This window comes from Vigna umbellata, chromosome 1 (assembly GCF_029865625.1).
Source record: "Vigna umbellata cultivar VRB3 chromosome 1, Vumbellata_1.0, whole genome shotgun sequence".
Lineage (NCBI taxonomy): Eukaryota > Viridiplantae > Streptophyta > Magnoliopsida > Fabales > Fabaceae > Vigna > Vigna umbellata.
Window position 1 is genome coordinate 86,976,885 of NC_142165.1, and position 24,018 is coordinate 87,000,902.

General features: G+C 34.7%; 2 protein-coding genes across 2 annotated transcripts; one reads left to right on the top strand and one right to left on the bottom strand.

Moving 5' to 3' along the window:
* Positions 1 to 5,771: 5,771 nt before the first annotated feature.
* On the bottom strand, positions 5,772 to 8,377 carry LOC124837167 (uncharacterized). Its single transcript, XM_047312499.2, has one exon. The coding sequence runs from the start codon at positions 7,688 to 7,690 to the stop codon at positions 5,780 to 5,782; it is 1,911 nt and encodes a 636-aa protein (XP_047168455.2). The 5' UTR covers positions 7,691 to 8,377; the 3' UTR covers positions 5,772 to 5,779.
* Positions 8,378 to 9,876: 1,499 nt separating this feature from the next.
* LOC124836987 (uncharacterized) lies at positions 9,877 to 23,092 on the top strand. The gene is made up of 9 exons (XM_088104594.1): positions 9,877 to 10,673; positions 10,851 to 10,967; positions 11,634 to 11,716; positions 12,680 to 13,119; positions 19,448 to 19,623; positions 21,726 to 21,811; positions 21,884 to 22,017; positions 22,411 to 22,710; positions 22,871 to 23,092. The coding sequence occupies exons 1-9, from the start codon at positions 10,290 to 10,292 to the stop codon at positions 23,059 to 23,061; spliced, it is 1,911 nt and encodes a 636-aa protein (XP_087960720.1). The 5' UTR covers positions 9,877 to 10,289; the 3' UTR covers positions 23,062 to 23,092.
* Positions 23,093 to 24,018: the final 926 nt, after the last annotated feature.

Here is a 24,018-nt window from a genome sequence, read left to right on the forward strand (position 1 = left end):
ATTCATGATTCTATTAATCATCCTAATACACTTGATAATGATCAAACTGAAATTATTATAATTAAGCATTATTTATTTGATAACTTCAATAAGAGGTGATCATACTTAGGGGTGGGCAAATAGAACTGAACTGTATTGTACTACTAAAATCTGTATTGAACTAAAAATTAATTTGTATAAACTGAACTGAACTAGTTCAGACAAACTGAACTGAACTGTTGTTTTATCAAACTGGACTGAACTGAACTATATTAAATTGTACTAAACTACAATATAAACTAAACTGAACTACTAATTATACTAATTTTAAACTGAATTGTACTAGTTTTTAAACTGAATTGTACTAGTTTTTAAACTGAATAGTATATCAGTACATGTTCTTTTTAATTAAAATTTAGGTTTAATACCCTCTTTGGTCCCCAGATATGGTGAGTTGTGTCAATTAAGTTCCTTCTTTTAAAAAAGTGTCAATTGTATCCCCATTTGGTAAAATTTGCCTCAATCAAGTCCCTTCCGTTAAATACTTACAAACGGTGTTAAATTTTTTTTCTCTCTCTTCTACTTTTCTGTGCAAAGCTGATTATCAGTACTTTTTTCTGTGCACATCTGAATAAAGTGATACAATTACTTTTTCTTTATCATTTAGCATCTGAATATTCTCATTAGTAAAAAAGTTACTTTTTCTTCATCATTTACACTTTTAAGATTGTAATTTTAATTCTATTAATTATTAATATAACTAAACAGATTCAATTTTTAATAATTTTACATGCATAAACTTATTAAATAAAAAATTAACACGTTAATATATAATTAAAATAACTACAGAGAATTATAAATTTATTTAAAAAACATACAGAGGAGAGAACTCTCAAAAATAATTATATTATCATTAACTTTTTACTTAATAAACATATATAAAAATTATTATAAATTAAACTTATCATTAATTTTCAATAAATGTCTTTCCATTGACCTCTGCAAATCTTCGCTCTTCATTTCATCATTTTCTGTTTCTTCTCTCGTTCTCTCCCTCTTCAACTACTGCTACTTCTCACTACAATATTGCAACATATCTAATGGAGCAATCCTTCCACTTTCTCTTTCTCTTTTGCCACACTCTACTCTTTCACTAGTAACTTCTCATGTACCTGTCTTTGTTGGAACCAAGCAACCTGCCACCACCACTCTGTTTCATATTTCTAAAATGGGTTGTTGTGAGACATATCTTATTCTTAATCCTCAAGCAAACATCGCGAGCCACCACTAACAGGTTGCCGAGCTAGGTTGCTTTGTGGGATCACCGGGTACTCCAAACACTGTCGTTTCGGCTGGGGCTGCTCCGGGGAGTGGAACTGTGGGAGGCGGAGAAAGGGGGTGGGATGGTATTGGGGAAGAATTTGAAAGGTTGAGAGGGTTCGATTTTAGGGACAAGGATTTTTGGAGGCACTGCGGTTTGCGGGCTTAGGGTTGGGTCGTCGGTTAGGGAAGCCAAGGTGGGGAAGCCATCTGCGAAAAGGGAAGGGTTGAGAGAGAGGAGTGACTGTAGACTGGTGCTGGAAAACATGGGGTCCAAGGAGGAGCTGTCGCCGGAATAAATTATCATAACTTGCAGAGAGATTGAGAGTGGGAGAAGTGAGAATAAGGAAAATGATGAAGAAAAAGTAACTTTTTTACTAATGAGAATATTTAGATGTTAAATGATAAAGAAAAAGTAATTGTATCACTTTATTCAGATGTGCACAGAAAAAAATACTGAAAAAAATACTGACAATCAGCTTTGCACAGAAAAGTAGAAGAGAGAAAAAAAAATTTAACACCGTTTGTAAGTATTTAACGGAAGGGACTTGATTGAGGCAAATTTTACCAAATGGGGATACAATTGACACTTTTTTAAAAGAAAGAACTTAATTGACACAACTCACCATATCTGGGGACCAAAGAGGGTATTAAGCCTAAAATTTATTTTAATATTTATTTTATTTTATTCATAAGTGTCTTACAAATTAACTTTTTAATTATTTGATAATATTATTTTCTATTTTATTTATATTTCTTTTATTATTATATGTGTATGGAAATTATTTTATTATTTTATTATTTATTTTATTTTATTTTATTTTTTAATTTTTTATTTATATTTATATTTATATTTATATTTATTTTGTCATGAATATTGTTTTACTTTTATATTTATTTTTTTAATTCTTTATTTATATTTTTTTGTTTTATATGTGTATATAATTTATTTTATCTTTTTATCTACTTATTTTATTTTAAAATATTTTTTATTTATATTTATTTTGTTCCCTCATAAAATTGTTTTATTAATCAATTATTTATTATTTATATTTTATTATGTAAAAATTAAACTAATATTTATTAATTATTATAATATAATAAAAGATGATACTAGAAAAATTACTCTTAATAAATGTTTGTTAATTTTTTCGTCATTTGATATTTCTATAATATTAATTATTTTTGCTATATTACTATTTTTTTATGATATTTCATTATATAGTCATTTAATAAAATTTAACGTTAAAAAATATATTTTAGTTTTAGTATGTAAAATACTATCATTTAAAAATAATAATATTGATATTTATTTTAAAGTAAGTTGATTTTTAAAATAAATAGTTATTTTAGTGTGTGCGCTTCCACACATTTTAATATCATTAAAAGTTTTTTTAACATATTTTTACATATTTAATAATATGTTAAAGAATAAAATATATTTAAAGTATTATTTTTTTTATATAGTCTTTTTTTTATGATTTATATTACTTAATCATTTAATAAAATTAAATTTAAAAAAATATATTTTACTTTTATTACTTAAAATAATATTATTTAAAATGTAATATATGTTTATTGATGAAAAAATATAAAAAATTGTGATAAAGTCTTAAAAAAATTAATTTTTTATTTGAACGATTTCTTTTATTAATATTTTATTATTAAATAATGTTTTCTTAGCAAGACGGAACAATTGAACGGAAACTAGATAAAAGAAAAGAGACAGTTCTCACAATTAACTGAATCAAAATTGTTATAAGTTCAGTTTTTAAAAACTAAACCATAAAATAGTATACTGAACTTTTAGTAAAAGTGGATCAGTTTTTTTTAAGTATAATATAGTATAGTTAACTATAGTATAGTACAAATCAGTTATTTTTACCCAGTCCTTCGTACTCCCTCCATAAATAATGATTGTGAATATAATTGTATAATTCTACACCTTCCCTTATAATTTCTAATTGATGTAAACACTACAAATTAAATATAAATGATATAATATAATGAGCTCCCATGACTTTATAAAAAATAATGCATAATTAAATTGTATTAATTATTAAACGTAATAATACTAAATTAAATAAAATAGAATAAATTAATAAAAAAGCTATGGGGAAATATTTACATATTAGGACAATTACTGATTAAGAAAACTAACACATGTGTGTCGCCTATATAATTTGATGCGTTCATTTTTATTTTTTTTCTTTCATTTGAAATTGTCGAAACCGAGGGTTTTAAATGTTGCAGTTGTGGTTGTGGTTTTATCATGATCCTTCATATTGCAGTAAATTACAAACAAATGTTGTTGTGTCATAGGAAATGGTAGTCGATGGACTACAAAAAAACCTTTACAACTGCAATTACAATCACAAATAGTTCTTATAAAATAGAAACACATACTCTTTTGGTAACTCATATTTGATCAACACCAAAACTCGAAGTATGCTTGTGTTCATGATTTTTTCTACGATATACGAAGGATTTACATGGAAATTTCACTATGCGTTACATAATCACAACATTTACTTCCTCATGTTTACTAATTATTGGGTCATATATATATATATATATATATATATATATATATATATATATAAAATAAAAAATTAAATATATTAGTTGTATAGTAATTATGTATAGTAAGATATTTATTGGATAAAATATCTTAGATATTTTAAGCGGTTAAGATATTATGAGTAACTAACCAGATTTCCAGGTTGTTTTTATTTTACACTTATAAATACAACGACAGAGTCAAACGCCAACTACGTTCCACTTACGCCAGATGGACTCTAGATAATATTCTACAGTGATATGAGCTGAAGGAGAAGCTGAGCGTCCCAGACATTTAGAAGCAACAAAGACAACGGAAAACATCCATATCGAAACATTAGTGTTATTATTTTATTAGTTATATATTATGAAAATTATTAACAGTGTGATTTTCAAATGAATAGTATAGTTATTATTCATAACAACCATTATATGGTTCAATAACATATTGTCACACCTACTTCTACACCTAATATAAATAAGTTAATTATACATAAACTAGATTTCTATATATCCTAGATAATCTTTTTTGGAATATGAACAATAATCATACTGTGTGTATGATCTCAACAATCATAAATTTCATTTGGTTCTCAATAGCAACAATTTGTACCATCACAACAAGTTACAACAACTAATGAACTATCTCATAAGGAAGTTGTGTTATTTGGATGGAGTGAGAGAGAAACTAGAAGTCATAAATAAAATGTTGTGACAATTTTCGGTCGGGGTGGACTATGACGAATTCTGCCAAATTGTAGTTGGGACAGACTTGGTAGAATTTGACCAAAATTTGACCAAGTCCAATTTGGTTGAAATTCGGTCGGGTTAACTTGACCAAAATTTGACTACGGTGAACTCGACCGAATTTGGCCATGGCAAGCTAGGTTGAAATTTGGTTGAGGTTGACTCGGCATGAATTTAATAAGGCTGCATTGGCCGAAATTTGACCGAACATGACTTAGCTGAAACTCGATCAAGGTCGACTTAGCTAAATTTAACCAAATTTCGATCGAGATCAACTTAGTCAACATTATGATAAGATCAACTTTGCGAAAATTCAACTAAGATTGACTCAACCATATTCGTTCAAAATTCTATTGGGGTCAACTCCTCCAAATTTGGTCGGGCCGACTCGACCAAATTCAGTTGAATTTTGGTCAAGGCTTACTTTACCAATTAGGCAAGGGTTGACTCGACACTAGATCTTTGTTTTGGACTAACTTTTCTTTGATCATTGACCCTGGCCAGCCTGTCTCTACTTTCGTTCAGAGTAGACTTGTATTGCCTTCGACCGTAATGGCTCGTCTCAACCTTGGGCTTGAATCGGTCTGTCTCAACATTCAATTTGGGTCAACTCTCTCTCAATTGTTGTCTTTAGTTGGCCAATCTCGTCCTTCACCCCAGACTAACTGATTTGGACCTTTGATCCTAGTTAACCGATCTTAACTTTTAACCTAAGTTGACCATTTTTGACCTTTAGTCTGAAACGATCTATCTTAACCTTCGAACTATTGTAACTTATATCTTAGTTTTCAGCGTAAAACAATCTGAATCGATATATGATTATCCAAACCGAAAATATTGTTATTATCCAAACAAACCGAAAATATTGTTATTATCCAAAAATCACTTTACCCTAATTCTAATCCACTCCACTTGATTAAGAACTCTTGGGAATTAAAGAATTTTTTTATCCTCGAATTAAAGACCTTCTAAAATGAGATTTTTTTAGGAATGAGCTAGAGCTTCCGGTGAGCTATGGATTAAGTTGCAGCTCTCCTAATTGTATTGTACCTCTCGTCGATCTAATTCTCAGCTAGATTAACATAATAAATTTACTATTTATTTCCTCGTACACATGAACATGGGAATCAAAATCTCTAATTATATGCTTAAAATAATCTGTCCGATAGCGTGCTTATCTATAACGAAGTTTACAAGGAGGAAGAGGTGGTCCACACAATCCACGATTACCCACAAAAGCTGAAATAGGAAACATGGCCTTATGTGGAGGGATCCTCCCTCTGAGTCTGTTTCTTGACACATCGAACTCTTCAAGTTTCTTCAAATTTAGGACCTTCTCTGGTATGTTGCCACTTAATTTGTTCTTTGAAATATTAATCTTTGTTAACGTTTCGGCATCACCAAGCTCTTCAGGTATATTCCCTGAGAGTCCACTGTCTTCAAGGTCCAGAATCTCCAATTCTCTCAGTTTCCCAATTGACTTTGGAATAGATCCTCCCAACGGGTTGTGTGACAATGCAAGAGATTTGATTGAACTCATTGAGGCCTTTTGTCCAATGTTGTCGTCAATGGGACCGCAAAACTTGTTGTTAGATAGGTCGACGGAGTTGAAATGGCCTAGCGAAAATTGAACCTCTTTCTCAAACACCGCTCTCAGGGATCCTGTGAGCTTATTGGAATGGAGGTCAAGGTCCATAAGAGAAGAAAGGCCCATGAATGCCACTGGGATTGACGAGTGGAACTGGTTGTTTGACAGGTTCAGGAAGGAAAGGCGAGTCATGTTTCCAATCCACCATGGCAATTTCCCCGTCAATGCATTGCTTGACAAATCAAGGGTTGTCACTGATGAATATGCAAGCCACTTTGGAAGTTGACCATTGATCCCTGTCTGGGCCAGTTTCAACTGAAAAACTCTTAACTTGGATATCCACTTGGGTACTTTGGCTAGTCCTAATGGATTGAATGACAAGTCTAAAGTTTGCAAACTCTGTAGTTTAGCAAGTTGAGAGGGAAGTAGACCAGAAAATTGGTTTCTTGAGAAATCCAGTGTTTGCAGGTTGACTAAATTGCCAAAGGAAGGTGGAATTTTGCCACTGAATTCATTGTTTGCGAGAAATAAATCAGTTAAACTAGCTAGATCGCCAATGGTGGAAGGTAACATCCCAGTGAGTTTATTGTTCTCAAGGATTACCCTACGCACATTGCCGAGTTTTCCAATGGAATAAGGCAAAACGCCTGTTAGCTTGTTCGCTGCTAAACTGCAAAACTTGAGAGAACTTAAATCCCCAATAGAAAAAGGGAGGTTTCCTGAGAGATTATTATGCATGAGGTCCAGAAAAACCAATTGTGAAAGTCTCCCGATTGACTCTGGGATTCTTCCACTAATCTGATTATAAGAGAAATCCAAGTCCTTGAGGTTTACAAGATTTCCAATGCTAGAAGGAATGCTTCCATGAAAATTGTTTTGATGAAGGTGAAGCCTAGTGAGAAATACCATTCTTCCAACGGAAGAAGGAATCGCCCCAGAAAGCCTGTTCCCGGATAGACCAAGTTGTAAAAGAGACTTGAAGGAGGCAAAGACAGAAAAAGGAACATTACCAAACAACTGGTTGTTATCGAGGTACAAACTCTGAAGCCGTGAAAGGTTTTCGAAAGACGCGGGTACCCCACCTGAGAGCTGGTTTGAATAGAGAAAAAGTTTAGTCAAGTGGGATAGCTTGGCGAGTTGTGATGGTATTGGACCATGCAACTGCTTCAGATTGCTAAGGTCCAAAACTTGCAAAGCAGACAAGTTTCCAAGATAAGGTGACAAGGTTCCTGACATGTAGGTTTCGAGAGGGATTTCATCGACGTCGAACACGACGCCGATTCTAGTAAGGTTGATGACCCTGCCAGTGGAACCACATGCGATGCCTTCCCAACTGTGGCAGCAGTCAGACGAAGGTGTCCAGGAATCTAGCAGTTTTGAAGGGTCAGAGATGATCCTGCTCTTGAATTCTAGTAATGCTTCTTTGTCCACCACGTGACATGGCTCCGAAATTGAGGTAAGAAATGAGAAAATGAGAAGCAACATTATGGCTGCCATAGTTCAGAACTATGAATAGGTTGGTTGGTTTTTGTGTGGAATGAGGAGCGTTATGTTTTGTCTAGTGAAGTATTCAATTTATTTGTTTTCTTGTGAGATCATCACCAAAGTGGTGTATGAAAATGGCATTGGAGATGTTTGAAAAGTGATAATTGTTGATGCTTTGGATGCAGCATTTTGAAGAGAGGCATGTGCCTCTAACGGCAACTTGGATTTTCCCTGACTTGGCTCTTTGGAAGCAAGTGCCTTTAGTTCAACAAAAAGAACCTGAAAAAGAAGTTGGGATTTTACAATTATATATCCCATCACTGTAAGCAATTTTGATGTTTCAAAATCTGTGCCTCCTCAGTGGAAAATGAGTGGGATTACTATACAGAGACACTTTCACACATGCATGTCACTTACAAATCCAATATCTATTTCTATAACTAAACAAATTAAGTAATGGTTTGTAATTTTAAGAATTATTTTACCAGAAGCACCAAATTAATCGAATGTATGTTGGTGGACAAACGAGTTTCATTGTTGTTGGTGATTTTTATTTTTATTTTCTTGCAATTGGAAGTCATGATGAAGGTGGACGACTTCAGTTTGAGATTGGCCTTCAAAGCCTCTGCTTCTGAGGTTTATGGAAAGGTTGATGGAAATATAATAGAGTAACTTCACGTCGAAGCCTCTGCTATATTGTTATTATTATTATTCCTCTTTTTCTACTAATTATTATTATTATTATTAGATTACTATCATTAATATTATTATTAGTAATATCAGATGTGAAATAATGTGTATAAAGAAGAAGTTTAAAGTTGTAGTTGGAATAAAGAATCTTAAGTCAAAATCCTTATGCACACCAACAAAATCGAAAGTCATCATCTAAGTGAAACAAAAAACATACTCAAGTACTTAAGTAAAAGAAGTTTTGAAAGATCAAAAATGGACTCAGGTTATTGAAGAGAAAATACAGGCCTTACAAAAGAATAACACTTGGAATTTTGTAGATTTACTAGAAGGGAAAAAATGAGTCGAGTGTAAACGAGTCTTTTCCCTTAAAATATAAATCAAATGGGTCTATTGCTAATCAGTAGCTAGAAGGTTTACTGAGACACATGAAACAGATTATCAAGATACATTCTCTTCTATTGCAAAACTCAATATGATTAAAGTGCTACTATATCCTTAGCTACTAATTTAGATTCGTCTTTACATCAACTAGATGTGAAAAATGTTTCCTTACATGATGACTTAGAAGAAAAAGTGAATATGAACATCCCACCAAGATATACAAGCTCAACTAATAGAAGACTAGTATGTAAACTTAAAAAGGCCTTATATGTTGAAACAATCACCTCGAATGTGGCTTGGGTAGTTTAGCTTGACAATGAAGAAATTCAAATATCAACAAAGCAATGTTGATCATACTCTTTTTCTAAAAAGGAGAAAAGGAAAACTCTCCGCTATAATCATTTATATAGATGACATGATAATCATCAGAGATGACTGAGAAGATTACTAAAATCCAAGAGCACCTTAACTCTAATTTTGAAATGAAGAGTCTTGGAGATTAAAATATTTTCTTGGAATATTTTTAATTTTATAACTTTGTTTTATTAATGCTTATAAAATTAATAAATACTTAAATTTTATCTAATTTGAATTATATATATATATATATATATATATATATATATATAATTTTTTAAAATATTTGATATTAAAAAACAATAAAACATCCTTTCAATATTAAATATTTGATAATATAATATTTTTTTCTTATAATTTTTTTATTATATTAATTAATTAATATTGAAATAGTAAAAAAATCAAACAAAATACAGGTACATTTATTATCTGGTAAAGATAAGATAAGACGAATTATATACTAATTAAATATAAGTAGAAAGATTAGAATAAATTTTTTCCTTTAAAAATAAATATGAAATAATAAAATTTATCCTCACGTCATCAGCACAATGTCATCCATAATTTGGATAACCTCTCCGTATGTTCATCCTAGAAGAACAAAATAAGAAAGAAAAATGAAAATTAGCCTCGTCATATAATTTTTCTATTTTTTATGTAGGAGCTAATTTATAAAAACTTTTTTCATATAATTTTTCTATTTTTTATACTTTTATAATTATAATTGTTCTACTTTCTATCTAATAAGGTCATATTTGATAAGTTAAAAGTTATATTTGATGAGTCAAAAGTATATGACAATTTTAACTAGAGAAATTATTTACCCAAACCAAGGGCTGTGAGGATATCAGGAGAGGCGAAACAGTGCGACCACTGAAGGAGGCACGCGGCTACCATTGGTGACGGCGAAATCATGGCCAACGGCGACCGCAGGGCAAAACGCAAGCAAGGATGAAACGCGAGCGTAGAGCTTCGTCACTCAACCTAAATAAAAAAACCCTAATATGTGAGCCCTAAATCTTCACGAACTCGCCAAATTGAAAGCAAACTCGCGATTTCAGTCGAGTCTACCGATTCTACTAACGAGCCCACCGATCCTATACCAAATCCGAGTTTGCTTCCGAGTTAACTCGGAAGCACTGAGTTAGCACGTAAACTTTAATTCGCGAGTTTGATAACCATGGTTGGGATAATGCAAAATGTCTCTAGTTTGTTATCAATGGAAATTGATGGATCAGATGTGGAACCCGGGACCACAACTGACGGTTCCACCGCGAAGAAATCAAAGCGCTGTAAGAGGAAGAGTTTTATGGTGAACGAGGAAGGGCAAATGGGGTCGCGAGAGAAGCTCGCAAAAAAAATCTTGTTGTCTCTTACTAGGCCTTCCTACGTCTTGGGATTGGGTCCCAAACCTCTGAGGAAGGAAAACCGTACGAGGTTGCGCTACCTGCTGCGCAGACTCGTCAACCAGCATCACTGGGTCGAAGCAAGTGGTGTTCTCAGTGCCTATATGAAGGGCACACTTAATGAGACCTCGCCCTTCATAAATCGTCTTAAATTTTGGGTACCCTCATCCCCTTTTTCTCTTATTATTTGCTTTTCAAGTGCTGATTTTTTTTACTTGTTTGATAATTGCTACCTTTTTGATTAATATGATTTTATATATTGTTGTTATAATTTCTTTTATTCTTGATATCTAGTTAGTTTCTGAACACTGGCATGTATGCTGATCCGTGTGTAGGTTTTAATGGAGCTTCTAAATCGTGTGAAAAATAATTCTATTAATCCCACAAGAATCAAGAACCTCTATGATATTTGGTCGAAAAAAATTGGATCAATGAAGACTTGGCCTTTACAGGTATGTTTCAGACTCCCCAACTAAACGCTTTATAGTTGTTACCTTTATTGTTAAATGTTTATAAATTTGCTTTGTTAGGTAGTAAGTGTTTCTGACTTACAGCTTGTTCTAAAAAAATACCTAAAGGTTGCATTTTCGAAGTTATCTAGCTAGAGGCATGCTTGAGAAAAAGTTTGATGTTTCCGTTTCCTATTTTCATTAATATTTGCTAAAAATTCAATTTGTTTTCACTTTCTTTCTTGTTTTGAAAGATTAGCATAGGAAATTATGAAAACAATATTTGAAAACAGGAAACGGAATAAATAATAAGGTGACAGTTTTCCATTATTAATGATGAAAACAGAAATGTTTTCTCAGCTTTTGAGATTTTAGATTTGACCGTCTTAGTAATTTTAAAATTATTTACTTATTAAGTTTTTTCACGTGCAAGCTGTATGATAGCAATCAGGTTGTGATAATATGTTTGCTCCCATGTTATGTTTAAACTTGCTAGTGGGAAGCTCTACCATTTCCATTGCAAACAATCTCATCAAACTTTCCACTGACTTTAATTCCACTTGATAAATAAATTATGTTTTGCAATTGAGATATCGATTGTGCTTTCAAATTGTAAGCTTGATTTGCTTAGTCTTCGGTTCTTAATGTAGAGTTTTGTTTATGGAGCAGAGCAGATACGCAGTCCACTTTGAGTTCATCTTTTTCTGTCTTATGCAAGGCAATGCAGGGGATGCATACCAGCTTGCTTTATGGTATGTAATTTAATTTTTAATGTGTTCTCTTTGCAGAATATTAAGTGTTGAACCATGATGCCAAGAGTGGATGATTTCATAACTTCTCATTACTAAATCATGTGGTGAGCTGGTTGCCTGGCATTGTCATTATATTTTTACCAGGGTTGTTTTTCAATAAAACCTAAATTTCTCTTAATGGTTTATAAGGTTGTAATGGTAATTATCATTGGTGTTCAATTCCTCCTGAGAGTTTGGACAAGTATCTTAATTCTATTATTCCAGAGGCCTTGGTACTTGACTGCCTGTTATCAAATCCAAACTAACTAAGAATGATGCTGCTTAATATTGCCCTTGTTTACTAGCATTTAAAGTAGGTAAGTTTTATCAATGTAGAAAAACAAACATAATTGCATAAAGTCAATATTCGAAATGATTGACACTGCCCCCAATGACGAGGATGAATTTGGGATTGGTCTCCTCCTTTTGGGGATGGATTAGTCCTTATAGTGACTTTTAAAGATACCTTGAATTGTCTGATGTCCTAGATAGATACTTAGGTTTAAGTGTTCTCATCATTCAAGAAGTGCCAAAGTGATGCATCGTTTGAGTATAACGTTTCAGTATTCTGGCAATTATAATTGCAGTTTGTTTCATTTATTTTCTGCTATCTTATTCAATATACATAGGTTAGGTTGCCTAGTAAGTACTCTACTGGCGTAGTTAAGTACTAGATACACTTCCAAATATATGCAAATTGATTCAAACAAGACCAAATTATCATGTTATGCTTTTGGCACCGAAGTGTATTATGAAATGGCTTCTAATATGAACTTTCCATTCACAAATAGTGTTCCTTCATTAATGGTGGTTTTCACTTCAAAAATACAAAAATACATGTCAGTGTTTGAAAAATTGTGTTATATTCCCTTGCTCTTTCTATCCTTTTTCATTTATTTTTGTCTTTTGGTTTCTCCTTTTCAGTATTGAACAAAACAAAGTTGATATTGATCCTGTGTTAAAGATGATGATGGGGTTGACATTCTATGAGATGTGGTATTCTTCAATCCCCAAAGAATTCCAGTGGAGAAACTCAGACCACCAGTTTGACTTGCAAGAGAACTCACATATGGAGATCCCATTTACCAATAAAACTGGACAGTCAGAGCCGTATAATTCAATTGAATCCCACATGGCTGAGTCCCATTGTCAACGTGATTCAGATGCCTCTATCATGAATGATAAGCATATATCTAGGGATGTTGTATTCAGTGAAGACATAGAGGTTGGTACTAATAAAAGAGAAAAAACACATCAGAACTTTCAGCCAGAAGGTTTTTACTTAAATTCTGAAGAGCAAAACGGATTTGGAGACCCTTTTTCTAACAGTGGAGGTCTTACACAAGATATCTTACACGGCCTTGGTAAGTGTTTTTTTTTTCACTTAACAGGTGGAATATCTATATTCTGTCGATGCACACCGGAATGAGAATGTATATGTGCTTATATGATTTTATATGAATTTTCCTACTTAATTTTTCTTTTTGGATGGAAAATATTGCTTAGATATTTCTCATGATCCTAATAAGGCTAGATTGTAATTTTTATCTTGCTAATTGTTACTTGTTTGCAGCAACCTAAGAGTAGTTTTGCTAAACAACCCCTCCCCCTATTACTATGGTTTATGTTTGAGATAAAGAAAATGAGGGTGTAGAGTTCCCACTGACTACTTGAAACTTCAGAAAATGCCACTAATTCGGCACTGAGACTCTTCATGTTTTTTCTTTTATCTATTTCTGTTTTGAGTGTGATATAATCCAACTGGCATGCTTTCACTGGATCAGAGCTCTAAATTGTTGTGGGTGACTGATAGATACTAGAAATAAGGAAGCACACAATAGCTGAATAGTCACTTTATTATCAAAGAAAAACAGAGTGCATATCCCAGAAAGAGAATACAGATCTGTAACAGCACAAAAAAGGTATTTCTAGACAGTTAGAGAGTGTCTAGTCTCTCCCGATTCCCAGCCAATTTCAGCCCCCCCTTCTCCCCACTCTCTTTCCACTCCTTATACCCCAAACAACATAATCACTCATTTCCTACTGTGCCAGCTCAGCAGTTTGTTATATAGAAAGATTCTTCTCATTCTCTCTCTGACCATTTTGATCCCCTACTTTGCCCTTCCTTCTTTGTCTAACATACACCTTAGATATTTTGGGTTTGGGCCTAACTATTTCCGGGTTCCTATCAACACTCCCCTCCACAAGATGCACCTTGTCCTCAAGGTGGAAATCAGGAAAATGCTCCTTGATTATAGATAAAGCTTCCCACGAATTTTCAAAATCTGGTAAATCTTTCCACCTAATAAGAATTTCGAGATCCCCTTGTTGATTCCTTCTAACAGCAAGTGCTTCTGCTGGTTGAACCTTCAATTCCCAATCATCTGCTAAAAATAAGGGTAATGGTTGGCTAGTAATTGTTGCAGCAATGGATTTCTTAAGTGCAGAAACATGGAAAACTGGATGCACTTTGCTTCCTGAAGGTAGTTGCAGTTTATAGGCAGCAGGACTAAACTTCTCCACAATTTCATAAGGCCCATAATATCTCGGACTTAACTTTTGATTGACCTTTTTAGCCAAGCTTTTTAACTTATAAGGCTGTATCTTCAAATATACTACATCTCCAACTTCAAATTCCACCTCCCGTCGATGCTTGTTGGCTTGCTTGCACATTCTGTTTTGGGCCTGGACAAGATGCTCTTTTAACTCATCCAACATATGATTCCTATCTGCCATCAGCCTATTGACTTCCTCCACGGAAGACTGTGTCATATCTCCTCTAATTAATACTGGAGGTTCTCTCCCATATAAAGCCTTAAAGGGAGTCATTTTGGTAGATGAGTTATAGTTAGTGTTGTACCAAAACTCTGCCCAGCTAATCCATTTAGGCCACTGTTTAGGCTTAGTCCCAGTGAGACACCGAAGGTAAGTCTCCAAACAGCGATTCACCACTTCAGTTTGCCCGTCCGTTTGAGGGTGATAGGCAGAACTGAATTTCAGCTTAGTGCCAGCCATTTTAAATAGTTCTGTCCAAAAATGACTGATAAAAACTCTATCTCGGTCAGACACAATTGAGGAGGGAAACCCATGCAACCTAACAATATCTTTGATGAAAATTTCAGCAATGTCCTTAGCAGTGTAAGGATGGGCAATAGCTATGAAATGAGCATATTTTGTTAACCTGTCCACGACCACAAAAATGGTGTCAACCCCTTGGGTTTTAGGCAATCCTCCTATAAAATCCATCGAGATGTCAGACCAAGTGTGAGTAGGTATTGGCAAAGGTTGTAACAGCCCACCTGGGTTCAAAGCTTGATACTTATTTTGTTGACAAACTGCACAACTCAACACATACTGTTGTATTTCTTTCTTCATACCTTCCCAAAATATTAATCCCGAAATTCTCTTATATGTTCTGAAAAATCCAGAATGCCCACCCAACGCTGAATCATGAAATTCCTTGAGTATTAGAGGAATTTTAGAAGAATTCTTTGGTAGTACCATTCGTCCTTTGTAATATAATCTTCCTTTTATTAATTGAAACCCCGGATGTGCATCCTGTTGTTTCAATAAATCCTGGATGATCCCCCTTAATCGAGCATTAGCTTGAATTTCATCTTCCAACCCCTCCCATTCATTGAATTGTACCGTGGAAAGTGCAGAATATTGTAGCTTCCTAGAAAGGGCATCTGCTGCCCTATTTTCACAACCAGGTTTGTACCTTATTTCAAAGTCAAAACCCATTAATTTTGAAATCCACTTTTGCTGCTCCTCCCCCATAATCCTCTGGTCAGCCAAAAATCTCAGACTTTTCTGATCCGTGTGCACCACAAAATGGCTACCCATCAAGTAATGCCTCCATTTCTGAACAGCCAACACTATAGCCATTAATTCTCTCTCATAAACAGACTTACGTTGAGCTCTATCAGACAATGATTGACTCATGTAAGCTATGGGTCTGCCTTCCTGCATAAGCACTGCTCCTACTCCCTTTCCAGAAGCATCTGTCTCTATTACAAAAGGTTTCTCAAAATCTGGAACACCTAAGACAGGTAAAGTGGTCATTGAATCCTTGAGCTGTTCGAAAGCTTGTTGAGCATCATTTCCCCACTTGAAATTGTCCTTCTTGAGCGACTGTGTGAGTGGCCAAGCAATCTTGCCATAATTTTTAACAAAACGCCTATAATATCCCGTGAGCCCTAAAAATCCTCTCAACCCTTTTAAATCCTTCGGAACTGGCCAATTTATCATTTCATTCACCTTGTCTGGGTCTGCGGAAACTCCTTTTCCCGAAATCAAATGTCCCAAATATCTCAACTGTTGCTGCCCAAAATTACATTTCTTAGAATTTGCAAATAAATTATTTTCCCGCAACAATTGGAGCACCAATTTGAGGTGTTTTTTTATGGCTTCCCTCATCCGGACTATAGATTAGAATGTCATCGAAGAATACCAACACAAACTTCCTTAGATATGGTTTTAAGACCCTGTTCATAAGAGCTTGAAAGGTAGAAGGAGCATTTGTTAACCCAAATGGCATGACCAAGAATTCATAGTGCCCTTCATGTGTCCTAAAAGCTGTCTTAGGAATGTCTTCTTCCCTCATTCGAATCTGGTGGTAACCAGATTTTAAGTCCAGTTTGGAAAATAGTACAGCCGATCCTACTTCATCCAATAATTCATCAATTACAGGGATAGGAAATTTATCAGGTATTGTCAACTTATTAAGTGCTCTATAATCCACGCAAAATCTCCAACCACCATCTTTTTTTCTTACAAGAATAACAGGACTAGAGTAAGGGCTAGTACTAGTCCTAATAATCCCTGCATGCATCATCTCACCTACTATCTTTTCAATCTCATTCTTCTGATAATAGGGATATCTATAAGGTCTGATATTTGGTATTTGAGCACCTTCTTTGAGATTGATTGCATGATCATGCTCTCTCCTTGGCGGTAGCCCTTGTGGGTCTTGAAAAATGTCCTTATACTCCTCTAGGACAGCCTTCATCTCATCAGATAATATTTGTTGATTTTCCTTTGTATCCTCCAACTGCTGATATGCAATATAGTAGCCCACTCCTTCATCTTGTAAGGCTTTAATCATGCTCTTCCAGGATGCTTGCGCCTTGCTTAGGGAAGGGTCTCCCTTTAACACCTTCTTGCCTCCTTCATCTCCCCATTTAATGATCATGTTTCGAAAATTAGCTTCAATGTCACCAAGATCCGCCAACCAGTCCATACCTAATACCACCTCAGTTCCACCCAAATTAAACAGAAAAAAATCTTGTTTAATTTTGACTCCCTGCACCTCAAGATCAACTCCTCTACACAGTCCTCTACCCTTCACCTTTTCACCTGTTCCTACCTCCACAGTATAAGTAGGGGTATTCTCCACTGGAATATCCAACTCATCTACTAATTTTCTAGAAAGGAAGCTGCTGGTTGCTCCACAATCCACCAATATCAGCACTCGTCTTTGGCCAATAGTTCCCCAAATCTTAAAAGATTTGTGAGAGGTCAGCCCCACTTTACTTTTCAAAGACAATTGAAGTGTCTTGTGCTCCAACTCTGCTTTTTCTTCCCCTTCCTCCTCCTCATCCTCCGATTCTTCCTCTCCACGTTCTTCCATCAAAACCAACTGATAATGCTTCAGCTTGCATTCATGTTCAGGTCCCCATTTCTCCCCACATTTAAAACACAGCCCCTTTTTACTCCGTTCTTGCAACTCAGCTTGCGAAAGCCTTCTGCCCATAGTGATTTGTTTTTCTCCACTGGGCCCATTTTGTGGTTTGGGCTCCGTTGTACCCGCACTTCCAAAATTGGGCTTCTTAGCATTCAATTTATTCTTCATAAAATCTACTGTTGCATTATACGATCTACCCATCTTAGTCACCATTGGAGAAATCTCCTTCTCACCCATGCTTACTTTCTCACCCGAGCCTAACACCCTTTTCTTCAAAGCCCAATTTTTCTCTTCCAACAATAAGGCCCGATCCATGAGTTCTGATAACGATTCTATGTTGTACAGCTTCAGTTCGGCTTGCAATTCGACATGGAGTCCGTTTAGAAAAATTCCTTTTAACATCACCCGGTCCGCTTTCTTCAATGGAGCTGAAATCATCTCAAATTTTTCCCTATACTCCATTACTGTCCCAGTTTGCTTAATGCTCAACAATGGCCCAAAAGGATTCTGCACTAAGTCCGGTTGAAATCTCCGAATCACTGCCTCCTTGAACTGGACCCAGCTTGGTGAAGGTGTTTGTTCCTCCCACCAATGGTACCAATTCAATGCCCGGTCCTCTAATGCTACTAACACCGCACCCATCTTTTCAGAGTCATCCATATCGTTCACCTTGAAGTAGCGTTCAACTCTGGTAATCCATCCATAAGCATCATCACCAGCAAATATAGGAACCTCCAATTTTCGCCCTCTGTAATCCCCTTTCGGTGGTCGACTCCCTCTCCGCGAATCGCGAGTTCTAGAATAGGGTTCAGAAACTCGTGATGAAATAGCTCGACTACCTTGACTCTCCCCCTCCGCGTGACGTCTCGGAGAACGTCGTTGTCGTGATCGACCCCTTGTGTCTCCGCGATTTTTCTCCTTCAATAGCTGTTTGATTTCGTCCATTTGAATTTGACTCTCATGCTTCCATTCAAGCATACTTTTCTCTAGATTTTCAATCCTCGACTCCATTGTTGTTCTTGTAATAACCATCCAGACCCCAAGAAGCGCGGGCTCTGAATACCAATTGATAGATACTAGAAATAAGGAAGCACACAATAGCTGAATAGTCACTTTATTATCAAAGAAAAACAGAGTGCATATCCCAGAAAGAGAATACAGATCTGTAACAGCACAAAAAAGGTATTTCTAGACAGTTAGAGAGTGTCTAGTCTCTCCCGATTCCCAGCCAATTCCAGCCCCCCCTTCTCCCCACTCTCTTTCCACTCCTTATACCCCAAACAACATAATCACTCATTTCCTACTGTGCCAGCTCAGCAGTTTGTTATATAGAAAGATTCTTCTCATTCTCTCTCTGACCATTTTGATCCCCTACTTTGCCCTTCCTTCTTTGTCTAACATACACCTTAGATATTTTGGGTTTGGGCCTAACTATTTCCGGGTTCCTATCAGTGACAATTTTCTTTCCCTTTGAATATCCCATGTTAATCTGTTTATAATTTTCAGAAGTCTGTGTTAAATACTTAAATATTTTCAGTTCAGACTGGCTCCCCTACAGGAATATCTCTCTCTAGGCCTCCATTAGAAGAATAATTTATGATAGAGAGCTTACTCTTCCTGTGGTTATGATGTAGCCAGAGAGATTTCCCAGAGTAAATGACACTTAGTCAGCTTGTTAGTTTGAGTTAGTTTTTGATGAGGACAGCCTTTAATGAGGGTATATAATAAAGGATAAGGGAATATAGTATGGGATTTTTGTGCATTGGTTGAGAGGAACAGGTTACTCAAAATTCCTGGGTATGCTGTTTTCTATAATTGTTTCACTATTTAGTGAGTAACATAAACAGTCTCTTGTCTTCTCTGTTCCTTTACTCTTTCTTTTCTTGATTTTTGTTATATTCTTTTCTTTATTTCAGAGCTTATTGCTCATCATTTCTTGGTTTTGATAGTGATTACTCTCTGGTTTACTAGTAACTAAAATAATGTCTTTTTGTGCATTTACATAGGGGGACTTGATTTGTGGTTGCTGCCCTTGCATTTTTCTGATGAGAGCAATTTGGAGGAGTTCATGTATTTGCAAATAGATCAGCCTAATGACTATTACAAAAATTCAGTGAAATATTTGCAACTAGCTCTCAACTCAGAACCTTCTGCTTCGGCAGCATTACTTCCATTGGTACAGGTATAGATCATCCATTTCAAGTAACTTTGATGTTGCCACTAAACATCATTTTGTATTTCGTTCATGTTTGTTAAACTGAAAATCAGGTTCATAACGGTTGAAGCAATAATTTATTACATTACCTCCTGTACTTGCTCAAAAGTACTTTGTCTTAAGCTTTGCTTCGGGTGCTCCATGCGTTGTTGCACTTGTCCTCAGAACTGAATGGAGGATGTCTGCACAAGATTTTCCAATACTCAATTCAATAATCAGAGATGGAAGTTTAAAGAATTAAATACTCGAATAAATTGATTCAAAATTTATACTTTTTGAATGGGTCTGGGCCGTGATGGTGAATAATGTCACCTTGGCCCATAGTTAAATGGGGATAAACCATATTTATACCTTAATCATTTGGTTTTATGATTTAGTTTATTTTCATTACTTGTTACCTATTGGCTAAGTGTTGTGGAACAGGATGGTTCTCGGCCAAGGCCTGGTAACTCTAGGTCTTGGGTTGTACACCTCCTAGAAGGTTTAATTAGGATCTGCAGCTAATATGAATCTTTTCTACAATCATTTGATACATTCACCGATAGAGAAATGACCTGAAACTTTTTGTTTAAGTGAATCAAGATAAATTTGAAGTCATTTCAAATAAATAATTTTGTATTACTTTTAGTTTTGAACTAATTCAGCATCAATTATGTTCTGGTGAACCATTTTCAAATTTTTAAACCATTTTGAAAGGGGAAGGATGAGAAATAAGGGAATTCTGGTTGAAACTAAAACTTGTTAGATGAAAAACCAATTGCGTACAGAATTTTGTTAAACTTAAAATTGGACTAGATTAAAGAACTAATTATTTCAATATTTTAGAAGTTGCCACTCTATATTAGGTAAGAACTAATTCTGCTGTGTCTGTACCTAATCTTCTTTTATTTTGGTATAATTGCAAGTCTTATTGTGGTGTTGATCAGTGCAATGCATTTATTCTTTGCATAATTCCTTAAAATTATAGGACTTGCACTGTATTAAACCATGCTGCTATTGTCAACAACCGGTCCCTGCTGCCTTTTCATACTTTTTCTTATTACTCTGCAAGTTTTTGGTTATAACTTTCCTTCCTAATGGATTTGCTACCATACATAATGGATATTTTAGTATTTTTTATTGTTATTCAAGTAGTTTGTGTTTGTTGAACTAGTGAAATGTGAAAGCATTAGACCATTTCAAGGAATTGATGAAATGAAAGGGAAAGTAATGCTTTTACTTGTGTATCCTTTAGGAATGCCAATGTTGCATTGAACCATGTGGAGTGTACCCAGGTTTCAATTCATTCTAAATATTAACATTGCATACCTTGATTGTGTTGTATTAGGACAATGATGTCTTTGTGCTTTCCTTTCAAAGGATATCCTTATGATGTATGTTAATACTATGTTTCGTCTTTTTACCAAAATGCTTAATGCACCTATAGCATATTATTATTGTTGTTGCATTACAGAAAAAGATGTAACAACCTTCTGTTAATAGTTTCTTAGGAACTTGCTGCAAAACGCCGAAACCATCTTCAACACTAAGAGGAGCTCATTGTTTTTCGTACTAGCTGTGTAGTTTGTTCCTGTGGCAATTGACATATCGTTCTGATGTCCTTAACTGTTTATAGGCATCTACCGCCTCTAATATTAGAAGCTTTTGGTATGTCCTTAACATTGTACTAGAGCCTCAATATATCAAATGATTAGAGGTTCAATCCTTGCAATTCCCATTGTTTAACCCGAGCAGACAAGACAACTATGTCCTTGTATCTGAGCTTTTGAAAGTCCTTTGTGCAACTGCGTGCTATTACTAATTGATTCTCACTCCTTCCATGTGCTTATTTTGTTATCCATCTTTGGAAATATCAGTAGCAAGTATTAAATGAAATCAATTATCCATCTGAAATTGCACAAAGCAACTGATTATGTTCAGCTTTGCAATTCTCACAGCGTATTCCCTTTCCTGGATGCACATGCACGTCCCTACTTTGCGTCTGTTATAGAAGTTATTTGACAGTTGTTTTCAGCATAGGATAATCTTTTAGATATAAAAAATGGCTTCACTTTATTTTTTATTGCCAGCTGTTGCTAATTGGAGGACAAGTTGACGAGGCTCTAAATATGCTTGAGAAGCAGTGCTGTAATGCAGCCTCTGTATTGCCATTAAGGTATATCCCCTATCTTTTTTAAGGTGCTCTTTGTTATGATTATTTAAGTTACTGATGTGCATACCCTTGTAGAGTGAGGGCTGCTCTCTTGGAGCGTTTTGATCGAAACAACTCTGGCATGCTTCTTATCTGTTTTGAGAATATATTGAAGAAGGATCCAACATGTAGTGATGCCTTAGCCAAACTTATCAAGATGCACCAAAATGGTACCTTCGTTCTCAATCACGTCTTTTGTATGATTTGAATAATTTATATCTTTATTTCTCTCAAGTTGAGTCCAATGTCAACTTGAAAAGAGATGGAGAAAGAAGTTAATGAAAGAAAAATGGGGGAACGGCAGTAGGAGAAGAAATATAAGTGACCAGGAAACTGAGGAACTCCTAGCCTGCAGTTTTTCCTCAATTGTTATCTTTTGTATTAATCTCTTCAAATTTGAATAAGTTGTCTCTGATTGGATGTCACGCATTGGTTCCTCTAATTACAGATTTAGAAATATTTGCTCTGATAATTTCTTCTTCTGCTACAGACTTAGCGATATCTTATATGCTTAATAATACATGATGTCTATGTTGTTGATTGGATTCCTTGGTACTTTGCAGGAGAGTATAGTCTTGAGTCTATGCTGGAAATGATTGCTTTACATTTAGATGCTACAGATTCAGAACACAATACGTGGAAGGTGTTATCTTCATGTTTCTTAACGCTGTATTCCTACGAAGAAGACTGTATGTCTTCATGCCCCATGCAAAACAAAAATGGACACAAGCAACTTCGTTCCTTTGACAAAACCCCTAAAATATTTACGGATGGTACATCGGGAAAATCTTGGTATCTTCGCTGTAGGTGGTGGATAACAAGACATTTCAGCAATAGCAAGCTAGAATCAGAGATTGAATCAGGTATAATCATATAATTGGAATGGTTTGACCTCGTGTTAAGTGACAGTGAAGTTACAGTATCAGTGTCTATATAAACTTCACTAGAAATATTGTTGCATGTTCATTCACTATTATTGTTTTATTTTTAGTCATGCTAATGAGTTTTCTTGAATTGTCTCAGATGATTTGCAGTTACTCACATGCAAAGCAGCATGTGCATCGTATATGTATGGACGCGAGTTCAGCTATGTTGAGAAGGCTTATTCTCATTTAGAGAAAGAAAATGATAAAGAGTTGTTGTCTTTCTTGGATAAGCACAGGGGAAATTCATTAGGAATTTATAAAAAATTTCGAAAGAAATTAAACATATAATATAGTAATTTAATTATATTTGGTTCCTCGATCTCAGTTTCTTGGATGACGTCTATCCCTTCAACCTCTAAAAATGGGAGGTTCAAATAAAAGTTTAAATCACAAAACACAGTATTTGTTTTTCACAAAACAAATAAAGTAGGACCATTTAAATTAAAGTAGAACTTAACAAAGCATACAATCTCATAAGCAACTCTTTGAATATTATACAAAAATATCATGTAAATAAATACATTAACCATATTATTTTTTAAAGGTCACAAGACACATTTAGGTAATTATAAATTCTAATAATATTGGCAATACTCGAATGAGTTTGAATACATGTTAGGTTAACTGATCTTATTCACTTTAAAATAAAGAGCACGAACTCATAAATTACAATTAAAAAACAAAACTAAATCAAAATATAAATAGTTATAAATGTCTATCAATTAATTAAATTTTATTAACAACATAAATGATTATAATGGCAGAAAATTTAAAATCATGAAAATATAAACAGAAAATTTATAGTACATTAAATCATTAAAAAAAAAGGTTACGTTGAATCGAATGTTGAAAACCGATTCAGCCTACATCCAATTCAACCCATCGCGTTTGGAAACCGGCAGATCAGTTATGAAAATGGTTATAACTTTTAATTCTCTAAATACTACCTCTACAAAGCGTGATCTATATCTACAACACATTATAAAATTGAAAATAAATATAGCAAAGGAATGCGCTTTGCCCAACAACGACAATGGACGAAGCAAAGAGCACCGAAATGACAAGCACGAAACACTGTGTGGTGTGTGGCTGGATCCACCAACAAAACCAACATTGACGAAGAAGATAAAGTTGTGCTGCCTGAGAAGACGAAGATGTGGTGCCTGTGTGTGTTTGGGAGCAATGGAACGAGAGTGTGCCAAAGCTAGGAACGAAAAGAGAACGAAAGGAAGGAACGAAGAGAGA

Bases quoted from the DNA above. Each gene is read 5' to 3' on its own strand.
- LOC124837167 (XM_047312499.2), bottom strand. From the start codon at position 7,690: ATGGCAGCCATAATGTTGCTTCTCATTTTCTCATTTCTTACCTCAATT.
- LOC124836987 (XM_088104594.1), top strand. From the start codon at position 10,290: ATGGTTGGGATAATGCAAAATGTCTCTAGTTTGTTATCAATGGAAATT. The intron at 10,968-11,633 runs GTATGTTTCAGA...TTTATGGAGCAG, and splicing joins TGAAGACTTGGCCTTTACAG to AGCAGATACGCAGTCCACTT. The intron at 22,711-22,870 runs GTATAATCATAT...GAATTGTCTCAG, and splicing joins AGAATCAGAGATTGAATCAG to ATGATTTGCAGTTACTCACA.